A 17,424-nucleotide genomic window follows, 5' to 3' on the forward strand; every position below is an offset into this window, starting at 1 on the left:
AATAGGTGTTCGAGGATTTATTAGGAGTTATTCAGCTCTTAATCTGGGTGTTTGATGAGTTATTTGGAGTTATTCAGCTCTTAATCTGGGTGTACGTTATTTGCAGTTATTCAGATTCGAATCTTGTCAATCCTTACAGATTCTGAGGCGCCGATATTTTTGAGCGCCCCTACTGATATTTCGATACAAGCAAAACAAGTGAACGCTTCAACCGTTGTAAATTGGACCGAACCATTTGTTTTCGATAACAGCGGATATTTCACAGTACAATCCAACTTTAAATCCTGGGGTCTTTTTCCTATTGGAGATACTGTTGTTACATACATTGCGTATGATGACTACGGGAATAACGCTTCACATTCGTTCATCGTTTCAGTTGAAGGTATTTGGAGACGGAATGTTTTAACAGTAAAATAGATAATATTGCATTATGAAAAATACTTTCAACTGTGAAATTTATTTCTTTTCTTGCTTTCAACATTACATGACTATCTGGCCGACATGTAATTTATTGTATAGAGAGACAGTTAATTACATTTCTATGGCTCTAATTACAGGGTTCGAACTTACAACCTCTTCTGCAATCACCACGAAGTCATTGAAGCAGATACAACTAGAAAATCTGATAGGTATGAACTTAAACAACTAAACAAAGCAATCAAAGTGAAAAACTATGGAATAAATATTCCTGTTACATCTTGAATTAAAGCAAATTCGTGATGATTTAATCTTAAAATAAATGTGCCATTTTCGCAGACTCAGGTGGTATTGTAGTTCTTAATGAAGAAACCAGTTCGATTATGTCAACCGTAATTCTGCAGCATTTGGGAGCCACAGTAAGTTACTTTATGTCGATAAAAATATGTACAATTCAACTTCATTATTCCATCACATGAATTTGAGCAGCTATCGAACACATATCAAACAAGTAACATACCACACCTTTTATTTTATACAGTTGACTATTGCTTCTATGTGCATGGTGGTCATGGTATTAAATATCAAGTGATATTTTATTGGAAACCGTTCAAAATCAAAAATAAGATAACAAAACCAGAACAAAATCTGTACGAAGAGTTGTTCAGATTAATGCATACGAGTTACGAGCATGGATGAAAGGGTTTGACCCGTAAAAAACCTGATATTCATTCTGAAGCGTAGCAAGCGGGTGGACAGGGTGGATATAGTCCAGGGCCCCGAGCAAAAGCGAAAATGAGGAGAAATGATGGAGATGTTAAAAGGGTCCCGCACTTCTCCTTTTCCATGGTCCCCTGAGGCTCTTGCGACGCCCCTGCAAGGCCTGCATGTATGTCGTGTATATGATATAGCGGGATAGGATGGCTATTTGCCGAGTTCCTTTTCTTTATAGTTCATCAGATTTCTGTTGCTGGATCACCCTCCCGCCCGGGCTGAATGGTCGCTTCACGTATAATTGTCACGGGTTAATCAGATTTCGATTTCTAGATAACCCTCCAGTCCGGACTGGATGATGTCCGTATGCAAAACTATCATTCGAGCCTTGCAATTTTTGGCTTGTACTCACTTTACAGTCCATAGTTGGAGCTGACACTTCTGCAGGTGATGTCAATGAATTGTTAAGAGCATGGGAAGATATCACATCGACCCCTCTGCAGTCGGATGATAAACTGTGTTTAGATGGTGGGAACACATTTGGTAAGTTTGGATTTAAGTTTTCCAAATAATTCTTATTGAAGGTGACACAATTATTATTCATAATGTAAACCTAAAAGGAGTCCAATCAAAGGTCTCTGTGATATTGATATCAGTAAAAAGCCTACATTTTTCTAATTGCCTTGTGGGCTAAACACTCTTTGGGTTTGTAAACCAAAAGTTGTCGAAAGTGGGTTAACCCATATATATTTTTCGCACAATAATCCATCAGGCCTTCATGAAATCCACCTTTTTGGCGGGCATAATAGCAAACATGCTAAAAGGGATTGAAATAATGTCATTCAAATTCATATATCAATGGAGAGTGGGATCAAGGTTATTCAATAAAGTGAAAATCGTGCTTTGGGCTTGTTTTCTCTGCAAGCCAATGTGTTCAGAAACAGATTGTGTAAAAGAGAAATAAGTCGGGTTGAAACAATGATTACTTTACTGAATCTTTTGGTATTGTAGGTGTGTGTGTATTTCCGTCGCTGCCTGGAATAAACAAATTAAATGTTGCTCTGGAAGATGGCTTCTCTCTTGACGTCACTCTCGATTTTGGAGATGGGAGTAAGCATTTACTATTTTCATTTGATGTCTAAAACATAATGTACGATCTTTTAAAATAAAGTACTTTTTTTCAAACCTGGTTTTAGCTAATAGGAATAAGCCAAATTAAGTACCCTTTCCATATTTATCAAGATATTCTAGATACTCAAAATATTTAATTCATTACATGTACCATGTACTTGTACATGTTTTATGCACACATCACGCTTTTTGTTAATGATCTGATTTTCACAGCTGGGTTCGCTACAATAGGTGCTTTGGTAGCATTACCAGAAAATGTAACACTTAAGTTGGAACAGAATTCAGATGAGGGTGAGACCAAGACATTAAGTCCTATTATTACCATCAATTTGTGGGATCAATATGGGAACATAATAGCTTACGAGTCAGATGATCCGTTGGAGATTTGTCTCCCAATAGACGTAAGTTTGATTAGCCCTGCACAGTGTCAACACCCTGTATTACAAATATTTTTTTCATACAGCTGAACAGCTCCGTTGGTGATCAATATTCTATTGTTGACACAGATAAAGAAAGTTTAAATATGCATTGTGATATACACGTGCACGATCGAATATTCTATACAAGCAGCTGGATGGGCTTGTGTTCTTTTATATAATTGTAATTCTCAAAATTAAATATATCACAATTTTAACTAGCTAAAAATGCAGTAAAAATGTATCCAGAGCAAACAGCAATGGTCTCTAATTAGTGTATTTAATTTCAAGTTAGTGTCAAATTTGCTTGTAATAGGAACACCATGTGGGATACTAGAGCATGCGCAAATCGTAATAATGTATAGAATAGAAGTTGGTGGTATCTCATATGATAGTCGTTACATTTATATGAAGGCAAGACATCAATAAATCTTAATATAAATACAGATTTGGGGTAAAAACAACAATTATGAAGAAAATCACAGAAAAGTGAGTTTTTGGCAATATTTGTTAGGTACATCATAACAAAAAAACACTCTTTCCAAAATATTTTATTTTGTTTTTAGCTCAATCTTGAGGCTCTATTCCAAAAACGGTTTTTTATTTTTTTGATATTGGCCATATTTTTTGAAATATTGTTTATATAAGGCATCAAAATTAACTTTTAAAAATTCAAAAACGCATATTTGCACAAAATGATGCCTAAAATCGGAAATAGACCAAAATATAAAAAAATGAGAAAACCGTTTCTTGAGTCGATCATGCTTTTTACGATGATCATATTTGCTTACCTATAGATGCTGTATTTATTGAGTTATCGTGTACCTAAATCGTCATTTTACAGAGAAAATGAACACTTTCATCGAATCTCACAGGAGAATGCGGCAGTTTTCGTTTTTGTACCTTATATTACGTGAACATCGGGTAAATCCACAGCCCCTTGAGAAGTTTGAGCGAAATCCATTCATAACTTGATATTTAAATCGGGGAAAGAACTTGAAAAACCCACATTTTATCAGCTAAAACGGAGCCATTTGACCACTAGGTTTTGTGAACTCAGTGCTTCCGCGGTGTTTCCATAAGATGCGCCGCGCATGCAGATAAGCGTCGCGTATGCGTCGCGTATTTGTGCGTTAACAAATTGCGCGATACGCAACGCGATGCAATGTTGCGCGCGTGTACCCTGCTGGTACAACAAAGATTTTCTTTCCTTTGCAATTTCAAACACGAGTGGAATAGTGAAATAAAATCCTTTAAATTTTCATTCCTTGTATTTATAACAAACATAACAAAGTACAAACATATCAAAAAAACTCAATTTTGCGAAAGAAGCAATGTCTAGAGTACACAGCTGCCTTAATTTCCGAAGAGCTTACTGCAAATAGTCACTTTGTAGCTCTTTCGATCCGTACAAACTGACTCGGGAGGCTGATCCTGGCTGCAATGGTTATTCTACAATAATGTAGGTTGATCAGGGCTCTGCACATGCGCATGTATAGAGCTGTGTCCACACATGATGATGCTTTCAAATTGTAATGAATATAAACTGAGCTCAAAAAGAATTTTTTTTTTACAACTTGTGAATCACAAGGTCTAAAAGGAATCTTTAAAATACTGTCAATCAAAATGAACCAAAATTACACACATGATTACCTTAATACTCTACTCAAAACACATGTCAGTAACCAAGCAGTTGTCCAACTGACACAACAGCAAAATGCACTGTCATGGGACAGCTGCTTCCTGGACTTCCTTCACTTTCACAGCCCAACATTTGGTACCCAGGACAAAAAATCTGTGAGAATGCACACAAGATCCTTACACAGATGATAAAACGGTGCTGTTTTCTGCTTTTCATACACTTTCTTCATGAAACAGGGCTGGGCTGTGAATGTGGTCCAGGAAGCTGTCCCATGTCAGTGCATTTTGCTGTTGTGTCAGTTGGATAACTTCTTGGTTACTGACATGTGTTAAGAGTAGAGTATTGAAGTAAATCTCTGTGTAATTTTGATTCAATTTGATGGACAGGATTTCAAGATATGACCTTGTGAAAAATTATAAGTTTCTTTTTGAGCTCAGTTTATATTTGTGGGAAAATATGGAACTGTGTAATAAATTAACACCACTGATAAAAATTGTATTAATCTTTGATTCTAGCCAACTCAGTCACTTGAAGCTACTACTCCTGGAAAAACGGCAGTACCGGGATGTTATTACTACACTCAAGATGGGTAACTGTTAATTATTAATGTCTTAAATATTTTATCAAAGGTTTGATTCATTTTATCAATGTTCCCTCGCTACGCCACTGAGCGCAAGGTTGTGGGTTCGGATCCCGTCCGTACAAACGAGTTGTGTCCTTGGGAAAGACACTTTATGTCGCTTGTCCCCGGTGTAATATGGGGAACTGTTATGGGGTATTCATATGGGCGCCGTTATTGTAGGAAGGCAAATGGTGTGATATAGACTATTGACTGGGAAATAAATGTAAAGAGCTTTGATATCTGTTTAATTACGGATCCGAATCCGGCCTGGTGCATATTGTTTTTTCAACGTCAACATGGTTAATGTACGTTAGTCATTTAATTATTAATTTTTTAATACGGTTCCAGATTTATTTCCCGGTTTATTTGATTAATTAGTATTTTTGGACAATCTATTATTGTCGCTCGTAATAGGTGCCCTAGTCAAATATTTATTGGTTCTATTCATGACTAGGTAATGTTTATAGTGTATAAATGCATAGCTTTTTTAAATTTTGCAGGCACATTTCAGGTACCCCTGAACCGTTACACCTTACCTGGTTTATTATATATGTATTATCTGGTCTTGTTCATATTTTAACAAATACTTTTGATATCACAGTCCTTCCTTCATATGCTCTACTTTCTTGGTATACTGATAACCAAAATGCCTAATGTTTTCTCTTTACTTCAGGTACTGGTCGGAAAAGGGTTGTACACTTGACTTATCCCAAGAATGCGGGATGAAATGTAAATGTACACATCTGACAAGTTTTGCTGCTCTTATGCGATTTGTGGAACAAGTAAATAAGTATACGTAATTATTAACCCTCATCGGCCTAACGGTTCGCCCCTTGTTATACTGAGTTACCAAATGCTTCTACGTAATTGTTACACTATGCCATAATCGATTTTTGATAAATAAAAATGTGTTATTTATCATGATGAACTCATTCAGTTGAACTCGAAATACTTATACTGTTAAGGCCCATTCAGTGATTTGATCATCCAGACGATCGTAAAAAATCATTAAAATTCAGATTTTGGTACCTTTGTCATAAATGTGCTAACATAGCCTGCTAGTGATTCTAGTGCATGGCGCTATTAGGAGATTTTAGAGTTAGCTTATAGCTTTCCTACATTAGTGGAACCGATGTTTTTTTGCATCTTTACACCTGAAAGGGTAAAACTAAAATTGGTTCCATTTTTTCTATGCCCCTTATGCATCCCACGACGTCTATTTTAAGCCAATCACCTGATGTAAATGGTATTGGTCGAAAAATTTACACTGGACACAGGGAAATCAACCATTTTTAAAGTTCCCGGAGATTATGAGGCGTGTTGATTTGTTATTAATGGAAAAATCTAATTTGGTGCCCCGGCTTTCTTGCTTGGTAAGACGTGTAAGTTGCCAAAAACAAACAAACTAAAAGCACAACTTATTTTGGTCTGCTTCTTTTAGGATAAACCATACTCGCGTGTCGTGAGGGCCATAACGTACCTGGGAAATGGCTGTTCAATATTTTCATTGATATTAGGACTGATTAGTTTCTCTCTTCTTGGGTAAGTTATCTATTAATATTCAGGATTAATTACCATAGCGATAGGTGAAAACAATTTTCGAATGTATTGCCCTTCACTATAAGTAGGCTACACTCATCACCTGTCATATCTGTGTATGTGTGCAATCATTGATTGAATACACTACCGCTCTTTTCGAAGACACTAAGCGTACAGGTTTGAGTGAAACGTACGTTCACTCAGCATAATGTGAAGTTTCAATAGAATTACGATCCAAGTCTTTATACTTATTCTTTGATTATCAATAGTGTAATGTAGAGTTACAGCATACGTCTAGTGTGGGGCAATACATACAAAAATTGTTTTTACCTGCGCTATTTTAATTGATCATGTTACATCACTACTTCTACAGCGCTAGCAAATAGGTAGTGACAGAATGATTGACAGCTGATTGTAACAGATTACAAAAAATATGAGTGAATGATAAAAAAAATGATAAAAATGGACGATTTGTCTTTGTCTGCGAAAAATAAATTGTATAGATGAATTACTTGAATCAAACTAGTACTAAAATCCAGTGACGTAGCGTTAGTCATCCGAGGGGGGGGGGGAGACCGACCCCCCCCCCGCCTCTATGACGCTATGTTGCTACACCACTGTCAAAATCTATGTCCATGCATGATGATGATGTATTCTTATACACATTATCATGATTGTTTTATTTTCCTTACAGATGGAAAGAATCATTACACAAAGAACGCCTGTTTATCCATCGGCAACTGATGTTTGCTCTGCTTTTTGCACTTATGATTTTAATGATGAGTGAAACTGCGACTTCAAATGCGGTTAGTTTTAAGACATATGCAAGAAATAAGTTTAAAAAATACTGCATATATATGTCATAAAATACCCTAGTACATAATAACGTAAACATTTAATTTCTTAGATTTGAAACATTCGTTCTAAATTATCATCGTTTAGTTCTGGAGATGAAATAATAAAACAAATTCTAAGAAACTCGACCATTACCACATACTAAGGAACATAATTAACATATTTATTAACAAAATTGATCTCTTCTTGCCAGCGTAATAGAACTAATGCATACTGTGGTGGCTCTCTAATGATACTATTCCGGAATCCAGACAAATACAAATACTTAACTTATTTTTTGGGTTGAAAAAAGTATTATCCTTTTTAGCGAACATATCTAAATCATAATGCTTTATTTGTACCTAACTGGCAATAAATGTCCAATTGTAATATTTAACCCAATTTAGGGAAATAAGTGGGTAATTATAAAAATATCAAAACCTACGTTATCTGCGCACTTTTGAAGTATCATAATTCAGTTTGACCATAATTAAAGACAGAGATAAAAAGAATTTATCGCGTCTGATGTCACTGTCAATTACGATCCTTGATTGGTTTACACAGGTTAATCAGCGCGTAAAAGGAAGACCGATCTATCCGGTGCTGATCGGAAAAAAGGAATAGCAGCAAATGGCGAAAAATTACGTACTTTTACAAGGCAAAAAGCAGCTTTTCTAGGCATTGTTGACATGGTGCCTTCGCCAAAGAAAGTTTCCTACTATAAAGATCTAACTTTTGAGATGGTTTGCTTGTCGAAAGGTGCAAAATTAACTATAAGGCGCCCGGTTATAAATCCGCGTTCAACAAGTCAAACAAACAGTGCTCGAATTTGATTGACAGATGACGTCAGACGCAATAAATTCTTTTTATCTCTGTCTTTAATTATATGATTTTCTTCAAATTTCCTTTTCAGATTGCTTGTAAAGTAGTGGCAGTGTTTCTATACTATGCATTAATCTCAGTTTTCTGTTGGATGATGGTAGAAGCTATACATCTCTATCGTTTAATCGTGATTGTCTTTGGGAGTGAAAAGGATTTCACCAAGATTTATTACTGCATTGGATGGGGTATTTTGTTTCCTTTATTACGTTCATTTAAAATATAATGACGTACATGTAGACCTATTATTTATAATTTTGTCGTACGACGTGTATGATGGATAATTATCTTTCTCTAGTGCATTCGTCAACGCATTTAGCGTGAGACTCACGCATTTGGACACTTTCTCACGCTCTCGCGCCAACGTAGTAAAATCTCACCCCAAGGTACTAAATCTCACACCAAGAGCTGCTTATTTTCCATGGCTGAAATGGGGGGGGGGGGGCACATCCCTCATCTGACACCTCCTGCGTCAACATAATCTCGGGGTTAAGTTTTACATGAGGAACGCTATGCGGAGTGATATGTATTCAGATGGTCATCGGGATTGAACTGGTTTATTGTCTAGCATTATTTTATATTCTTGGAACTATTGCAGACAATAAAATAACCGTGATCTATATGCTATATATTTATAGGAATCCCAACTTTGATATCAGCAATAGTACTTGGAGTGGGACACGATAAATTTGGTGTTGATGGAAGGTATGTATGTAACAATAGAAACACTTTGAAAAACAAAAAAGAAAATAAAGGTACCATTAAGGGATCTAAAATGAGCGTTTATTGCTTTTCGACAGTATTTTTTGTGGGACATGAAAGCACCTCAGACCTATCGAATTGCATTCTGAATACGAAGCATGTCTTTCTGATATCAAATAATTTTCATTTTTTGAAAATCATAATATAATACAAATTTTATGACAAATTATAAAAATTTGATATTTGTCAAATTTTGATATATAACAGTCCTCGAAGTAAATTATATAAATCTAATGATATATTCTTAAAGTGTATGTAGCAGGGAGGAAAAGCCGACGGTCAATTGAAAATTTTACCTTTCATATTGAAGATATGGATTTTTTCCCAAAAAGACCTAATTTTTTTTGGTGTTTTGGGAAAAAAATCCATATCTTCTATACGAAAGGTCAAAATTTTCAATTGATCGTCGGCTTTTCATCCCACCTACATACACTTTAAGTATAAATCATCAGATTGATAAAGTTTACTTCAAGTACTGTTAAATATCAAAAATATCAATTTTAATGATTTGCCATAAAATGTGTATTAAATTGCGAATTTCAAAAACCTAAATTATTTGATATCAGAAGGACATTCTTCGTATTCAGAATGCAATTCGATATGTCTGATGTGCTCTAATGTCCCAAAATAAATACTGTCCAAACGTTCATACCCCAGCCCTTAAATTTATTGTAAAATTTCTTTCCCTCAATTAACATGCAATTTATTTTCGCTATACTTTTTAAGGTAACAAAGATAAATTTATATGAAAGTATACATTATTATGAAAGGGAATGGTGAAAGGAATTCAACTGTATTTTTGAAATTTCGAAAAAAAATACCCATTTTGGAAAAAGGTCCTAAACCGCGCTTGCATTACCAAATAATAGAAATTACATATTATAGACAATACTACTACTATACTAACAATCAATAGGGGAACAAAACTACGGTGATACACATCAGGAAAATTGCTTCTTTAATTACATGAGTTTTTAAATAACTTTTGCACTATGCTTAAGATGTACTTGATTTAACGTGGGTTGGTAGAGTATTCCAGAGACGTACGTGTATTCTGACGCCAGATCATTTAGTGACATTTAGTAACAATAAGCAGCATCAGTTTGTACACTATGCTGTAACCAACCGGCAGCCATTGTAACTCTCTTGCAATCTGAGGAAGGCCAAACAAGAGGGAGTTGCCCATATGAAGCCGAGAGGTTACAAAACTGTGAACAATCTGTTAAAGTAGCAAGAGGATTTTTTTAAGTAAGTAGGTTTTTTCCCAAATTTTGAAGATGCAGTTGAATTCCTTTCCTCATTTTTGTTTCCAAAATGTTATACTTTCATTATTGTCTTTGTTACTTTAAACGCGACCCTGCGTCAGTGCATATCCGTAAAAACACTTCACTTTTCTTCAAGTTTTTCTACTTTCCGATTTTTAATCTTGTGCTCGCAGATGTTGGCTGACGACGAAAAGGGGCTTCATCTGGGCGTTCCTTGTGCCAGTTTTACTCATCATCACAGTAAGTGATTTATGATAGCATCACTATTATGTTTGGTAGACATTTTTCTACTTTCCACACACCCAAACAATACCTTGCACCCATTTGTATTTTAGAAACGAAATGTCGCATGGTTGAAAGTTTTTTTTAACAATCTTCTTTCCAATCGTTTGACCTTGAAAGGTAAACAGCATTGTACTGGGTATAGTGATACAGAAGACAGTGAAAGCAAGCAAGGTTTCTGCAGAGAATAACATCGATGTGGTCAAGTAAGTTAATGTCTAAATTAGGCTTAATGCTAGACTAGCCCGAGGTACTCACACCTCCGTAACTACGATTTCCACTGTCCTTGGTGAGGAAGGAACAACTAGGGCCATGATGTTTCGGACTAATGCTAGACTTGAGGACAAGGATCAGAGAGAAACATTTGGACCATGATGTTCAATAACATATAATTAACTCGTCATCATCTTTCTGAAGCATTTGTGCCACCGTGAACATGATTGCCTCTCAGAAATTATTCATAATGGGATAAAATATAGGAGGACCCTTTAGCGCTAATATATCTTTTTTGAATACAGATCGAAAATCTAATATCGAATATTTGACATTTTCATCTTTTCCGCAATATCTAAGCTGTTCAATTCTTTAGATTTACGAGTACATAATTGATTGCTCGATTAGTCTACCAGAAAAAGTTTTTCAAATAAACACCTCAAAAAATTAATTATCCCCCCTTAAATAATGGCCACTATTCAAAAGAGGGCTATTGTATTACAAATCTGTAAAAAGGCGTTGGAAGCAGAATTTATTTCTGCGCATTTAGACACCTCATTTGATACGATAGCCTAGAAAACAATAAAACACCGGTCAATTTAAAGTAGCAAGGTCCAGATTTGAAAGTTGCACTTACATTTTTGAATAATGGTCAATATATCAAGGGGGTTTAGTTACTTATTTTGAGATGTTTACATATTTCCTGACAAAGGAAACAAATAAATTCAATTTCTACTTTTTACAAGAACTATTTACCATGTTTACGGGTTGGTTGCATATTGTCGGTGGACGTTAAATGTTGGTGTGCCCCCTGACACCATTTAGCACCCTAATCCGCACATTGGAAGTATATATTCATTTCACTTTCTTGTATTATTTCTATGCAGGACTGGGGTTCGAAGTGCTATCATGTTGTTACCAATGCTTGGAATAGTGTGGATTTTGGGAATAGTTGGAAACTGGACTATGATTATGGCTTATATCTTTGATATCATCAATAGTTGTCAAGTAATACATTATTCTCTAATCTCTATCCATGTCATTATTCTCTAATCTCGTTATGAAAGCAGTATACTTCCTGTGGCAGGGAAATCCAGGAGAGTTCATAAGAGCAATGTCGGGACCCCGGGTCACAGAAAGTGGGAAGAGATGATATACCACCACCACGGCCACGGCCATTTTGCTCTTTCTAACGTTTCCATGGTTTCTAGGACATCTAGGTTTCTTGAAACACCTGCTGAATAAAAACCCTATCCATGTCCAAATTCCTTGTTAATGAATCATTGTTTTATACTGAAAGATGATTGCATGAGTTATCGGACACATAAAATTAGAGAAAACAGAGAAACAATTAAATCAATCAAACGTTGATATACATTTTTGTACATTACATTACATCCTATTACAACATAGGATGTTGAAAATTGCAACTTTTTCTGAAAGCATCAATTTTGGAAAAAGTGATTAATTTGGCCAAAAAAAGGTTTGGGAAATGGGACAACATTAGGAGGGTAGCAAATTGATTTTTCTATTCACAGCTTTTTTGAATTTTTCAAATCAATAAAATGTACGTATATCAAGTTCTGCAAAGATATATTTTGTAATTTTAAGGGGGTTATTTTTTGAGCCCTGTAGTCATAAAATATTTCACTCATGTTCTGTGTTGTTGTGCGGTGCGGTAGATTTTTGCTCTATTCACAAGTTTTTTTAATTTTTGCAAAATGAACAAAATATTATGTCAAGTTATGCACAGAAATGTTTTGTAATTTTAGGGGGGGGGGGGTGTTTTTAACCCTATGTCAATAAGATCATCCCATCTGGTCTGATTCTATCAAGCATATACCTCAATAATCACTGTCATAATTTTCACGTCGATTACTAATTTTTAAATTGTAAATATGCTAACAAATGTATTTTTCTTATGTCAAGTGTTACAACTGATCAATAATATCATGAAGGAAGGAAACAAAATGGCACCTATGCAGGGAAGGACTGATCTATGTCAATTCAGCCTCATAGACTTGATATACCACACTGGAATGCGTGACAATTTCCAATGATCCCAGTTTCGAAACCCCCTACTATATTGTATTATTGTATTTATCATCAAATTGTCTGGGACTACATGTACTCTTACACATCTTTATGTCCATGTATAGCGGACATCCGTGTGGGATTTTTGTCTTTTCTTTTCCATAAAATCCATGCCTTGGTTGAAATAGGTTTGGAATTAGAGTGATCATAATATAATTGCGTCATGTAATTATTTTTTGTGTTCTAACAAAACATCATATTATTATGATCAATTCTAGACCCTGACAATACCAACAGCATTCACACTAACAAACATATTATTTTTTAGCTATTTTTAAAATAGATTTTCCTTGCTTGAAAAGAAAAATCATCTGCTATTTTTGTGGTAAATTTTATTCTATAAACTGTATATTTGTGTGAACATTGAGGGCGCTATTTAGATATATTTTAGTTTAGCCCAATAATATCAGTTATTCCTTCATTCTATGATAAAAAGGTTTTTCGAAAATATCTTGCTATTTCTTATTCATTTTTCTGATGTTTCTGTGCCAAAATACAAGACAGTGTCTACCATTTGTATAATATGACAACAATATTCAAGATATATAACGATAGAAGGTTTAGAAATCGGCGCCCACAATGATTTCAAAGGAAGGTTTTCAATGGCGTATTGTAGAAATGTTTAATACATACTTATCATCGGGTAATCGATTATTACTGTTTTTCTTGGTTTATAATAAGCACCAATTTCTTCTCATTTTCAGGGCGTATGGTTAGTACTAGTTTGCTGTTATTTTAATTCAGAGGTAAGTAAGCTATTGACACGTTTTACAGCAGTAATATGCAAAAATTTATTGTCAGTTCAGCCATCATGGCCATGTCAGTGGGCCTAAGAAGTCATTTTTATAAAGTTTTTTGGGTTGGCGATCTACATTCATTTGACCTTATCCGGAATTAATTGTGGGGTTCCTATGGGGTGTCAGATATCAACTTTTCGTAGTGTGTTTTCATCGTTTTTCTGTTGCTTGTTTGTTTTTGTCACATTGATTAATCGCAGATTGGTATAAACAGTGATAAACCAACCTGCCGTCGAGGACGACTTTTAATATTACAGTACAAAAAAAATGTCGTTGTCGCATGCATTCTGCGTCTAGCGTAAGGCATTTTATGGGTTTTATAGAAATGCTTTATAGTAATCTGTTGGCCGCGCCCGCATTGGGCGTTTCGCGTAAGGCACTTCACGGGGTTTATAGAAATGCCTTATAGTAATCTGTTGGCGCCCGCGTTCGGCGTCTCGTGTAAGCACTTCACGGGTTTTATGAGCTGAAATACTTTATAGTAATCCGTTATTCGTCATTACGCATACAAATAAACATGGACGATACATATTTTGATAACGATCCCTTACCCATGTTACTCGCAGGTTCGTGGAGCAATGCAAACGCAGTGGAATAAGGCATTCGGATCTAAAATATCAAGCAAGGTAAGAGATTCTTTATTCATATTTATTGACATTCACGTCTAACATAGCGCTGGCTGAAGTCATCTATTACCCGATGTATTTCCCCGGGGGCGATATTTTTTTACTGGTCAACATTTGCATCACATAATACATTTACATGATATACTTTAGCATATGAGGCTGGATTGCGCTGAGTTCAGTTTTATTGCCAGTATTATTACATCTTACTTAACAAAAGGAAAACAAATTTATTACAATTAATATTCTACCAGGGTTCGAACCCACAACCTTGAGATCCACAGTCGAGAGGATATATACTACGTTATGAGTCGTTCTACCAGAAATGCGCTTGTTCAACTATTATAGCTTATTATAATGATTGGAGTAGGGATCCTAGTGTCTTATGCTTTATAAAGTGATAGACCAAAGTTCACTAAAAAGATGCTAGTGATGTATTCCGAATCTGGGGCCATTGACCTTTGACCTCTGGATGATGCCAAAGTGGGTAAAATGCACATCTTCAGAGTAGGGCCTGAGACAGCCAGTTGTACAGCTAGGACTTCCAGCCTTGACACTCACGTGTTTACAGAGGAACGGGGAGGAGGAGCAAGTATCACAAAATAATTATAAATGGCATTGCCCTGTTGCACAAGAATTATATAACTTTTTCATTTCTATTCTATCCACTGCATCATTGGACACACGGCTTTAATATAGTCTATTAAGTTATTTTATTAAGAACCTTAGAGAAGAAAGCCCCTACCCAAAAAAGGCAGGGGGCCCGTAAGCCAACATAGCAAGGGGGACTGGTCAGCAGCTGCTGATTTGCTGACAGATTAAATCCGCCACTGCAAGATATCAACATCAACGATAAGATTAGATTTATTGTCCTATGCTTGTTTTGAGATAAAAAAATATATTCCATCACTTTTCGTTTTGCTTTATTTTGTTCATAGGAAAGTGGGACTTACGCAACGCATACTAGTACACGTAATCAGACAACCACCACGGATATGGCAAAAGTTGATTAGATGACCAAAGATGTTTGATAGGACCTAGGAGATTGAAAGAATTGTCTTCATATGAGCTGCTCAAACTGCCCATGTGATGGTTTGATCGGGGTCCGCTTGGTTGGGTTGTGTTGAATATGCGATGCAACTTTACTATCGACAATATTATAATTATGCGACTGGAAAACAATGGTCGAAAGTCAGTATACGCTGTCGAAATGTCGGTATGATTATAATTAGGTTTTAACCTAAAAGTTCGGAGTATACATGTACTTAGAACCAAGGAGGATTTAATAATCATGGAGAGACAATAGATTACGTAACGCATTGTTGCTTTGTGCCGATTTGATTTGCCGACAAGCTATTCATCGAGAGCTACCTTTTTGTTCAAGACAAATAGGTTCCGCCATTAAATCGGTAACTGACTGGAAGCATATGAACGCTTTGCAAGGCAGTCTACTGTAATCAAAAGAAAGTTATGTGAAAGGGCCTACTTGAAATGAATTGAATATAATTGCTGATCGATTACCCGTAACAAACGGCGTGGCTGCCAGGTAATAGGTCCATGTCTATTTGTATCACTTTTTATCAAGTAATATATCGCTGTATATTTTGTTGTCATGGTTATAGACCTAAAATGTTGTTTGCTTTTTGTTTTTTAATATTAATTTTAAAAGGGGAAGGGAAGAAGACAAAATGAAAAAGAAAGAAAGAGGGGCAGGCCCGTAACCAGGATTTTATTTGGGGGGGGGGGCTGATTTTGAAAAAGTGGACTTGTTTTCAAAATTTGGACCTTTTTGGACTAGGGGCTGATTTTGAAAAGGTGGACTTTTAAAATTTGGACCTTTTTCGACCAAAAAGGCATAAACCCTATTTTATAGCTCGCGACGCTCACAAATGGGACTTTTTTCGGTCAAAAGGGGCCTTTGGGGTGGGGCGGCAGGGGCGGATTTAGGGGGGCGCAGCCGGCGCGCCCCTCTATTTTTTCCCTAGCAAAGGGCGCCGGTAACTTAAAAATACCAGAATTGTAAGAAATTTAAAAAAAAGGAACAAATTCGGCCATGAACAGCAAACAATGGGCCAAAACCGTTGAGTTTTCGAGGGGGTAACCCCCTTTAACACATTTTTTCGTCGTCGACCAAAAGGCGCCCCCTTTATCAAAAATTCCTGGATCCGACCCTGGCGGGCGTCCACCCCAGCCCCCCTGGTTACGTGCCTGAGGAGGGGAGGGAGGGAGAAGGGGGCGAGGGTCTATAGGGCTTATAATTTCAAATGAGATATGCTTGTATTGCTTATTTATAGTTCAGATAGCTGATATGCTATCTGATCACAAAATTCGTGTGTCGAGCGCCGTCATTTTCTTACACGACTGACGGGAAAGATCCCAGTGACAGGTGTCGTCTTTCAGAGGGCGATATTTCGTTGCCATCAAGAAGTTTACAGAATTCCGCAGTCAATTCCTGAAGACATGTTTAAAAAATTTTTAACATGATGACAAGTGTAGTCTAAGTATTTAGCAATGTACATATTATAATGTTTGGGAATTTGACAAGTATGTTCAAGTTTACTAGGTATATCATGTATATTATATTCGGCAGCTCATAAAAATTTATACCTTCTCATGCCATTAAGTTGTAGTAGATTGTTTTCATGTGTGCTATTTGCACGGTAGGCAATAGCGTAGCCAGCAAAACAAAGGGGAGCGGGGTGCCAGAGTGCTCCCTGACAAAAAAAAATGCCTCCGTACAAAAAATGAAAGAGAAATTCGGGAAAGCAAAGGAAAGGGAAAAATATCAATTTGTCAGTCATAGTTCATTGAGTTTACAACCGTATGACAAAACAGGCGAAAATAGTAACTTTTTGCACAAGATTTGCAATTTAAAGAGAATTGACCATTGCTTATTGAAATGAAGCTAGTATAGAGGTCCTGCATGTTTTTATCGATTGGCTCCAAACAAAGGATTTGAACCGGTGTCTTTCACCGTAATCATGGCGCAGTGCAGTCCATTCAATCAAATGTTGTTTATCAACCTATTGTAGTGCATTTGTTATGTGTGTGAGACGAACTGTCGCGGTAGATTGCAATCATGCTTTTGTTTAATGTACTCATATGCACAACCTCTATACGCTGGCGAAGTTACGTAATTTAATAATAGGATTAACTACCATAGCAATAGGTACAAACAATTTTGAATATACCGC

At 36.1% G+C, this 17,424-nt stretch overlaps 2 protein-coding genes across 2 annotated transcripts; both read left to right on the top strand.

Annotated features, from left to right (window-relative positions):
• Window positions 1–559: 559 nt before the first annotated feature.
• On the top strand, window positions 560–8,244 carry LOC140147218 (adhesion G-protein coupled receptor D1-like). Its single transcript, XM_072168997.1, has 10 exons — window positions 560–629; window positions 757–836; window positions 1,551–1,674; window positions 2,143–2,241; window positions 2,476–2,663; window positions 4,836–4,909; window positions 5,616–5,724; window positions 6,384–6,484; window positions 7,176–7,226; window positions 8,229–8,244. Exons 2-10 carry the CDS (start codon window positions 801–803, stop codon window positions 8,242–8,244), a joined length of 798 nt encoding a protein of 265 aa, XP_072025098.1. The 5' UTR covers window positions 560–629; window positions 757–800.
• On the top strand, window positions 8,239–15,949 carry LOC140147677 (adhesion G-protein coupled receptor D1-like). Its single transcript, XM_072169447.1, has 8 exons — window positions 8,239–8,382; window positions 8,833–8,899; window positions 10,395–10,461; window positions 10,624–10,709; window positions 11,604–11,724; window positions 13,515–13,556; window positions 14,174–14,233; window positions 15,169–15,949. The coding sequence occupies exons 1-8, from the start codon at window positions 8,289–8,291 to the stop codon at window positions 15,241–15,243; spliced, it is 612 nt and encodes a 203-aa protein (XP_072025548.1). The 5' UTR covers window positions 8,239–8,288; the 3' UTR covers window positions 15,244–15,949.
• The last annotated feature ends 1,475 nt before the right edge of the window (window positions 15,950–17,424 follow it).

Source organism: Amphiura filiformis, chromosome 3 (genome assembly GCF_039555335.1).
Source record: "Amphiura filiformis chromosome 3, Afil_fr2py, whole genome shotgun sequence".
NCBI lineage: Eukaryota > Metazoa > Echinodermata > Ophiuroidea > Amphilepidida > Amphiuridae > Amphiura > Amphiura filiformis.

What these genes read in the sequence shown, in the direction of transcription:
- LOC140147218 (XM_072168997.1), top strand. Translation starts at nt 801, where the DNA reads ATGTCAACCGTAATTCTGCAGCATTTGGGAGCCACA. An exon ending in AGATGGTGGGAACACATTTG is followed by an intron (nt 1,675 to 2,142) that starts GTAAGTTTGGAT and finishes TTGGTATTGTAG; the next exon opens with GTGTGTGTGTATTTCCGTCG. An exon ending in TATTACTACACTCAAGATGG is followed by an intron (nt 4,910 to 5,615) that starts GTAACTGTTAAT and finishes TCTTTACTTCAG; the next exon opens with GTACTGGTCGGAAAAGGGTT.
- LOC140147677 (XM_072169447.1), top strand. Translation starts at nt 8,289, where the DNA reads ATGATGGTAGAAGCTATACATCTCTATCGTTTAATCGTGATTGTCTTT. An exon ending in CAGTTTTACTCATCATCACA is followed by an intron (nt 10,462 to 10,623) that starts GTAAGTGATTTA and finishes TGACCTTGAAAG; the next exon opens with GTAAACAGCATTGTACTGGG. An exon ending in ATATCATCAATAGTTGTCAA is followed by an intron (nt 11,725 to 13,514) that starts GTAATACATTAT and finishes TCTCATTTTCAG; the next exon opens with GGCGTATGGTTAGTACTAGT.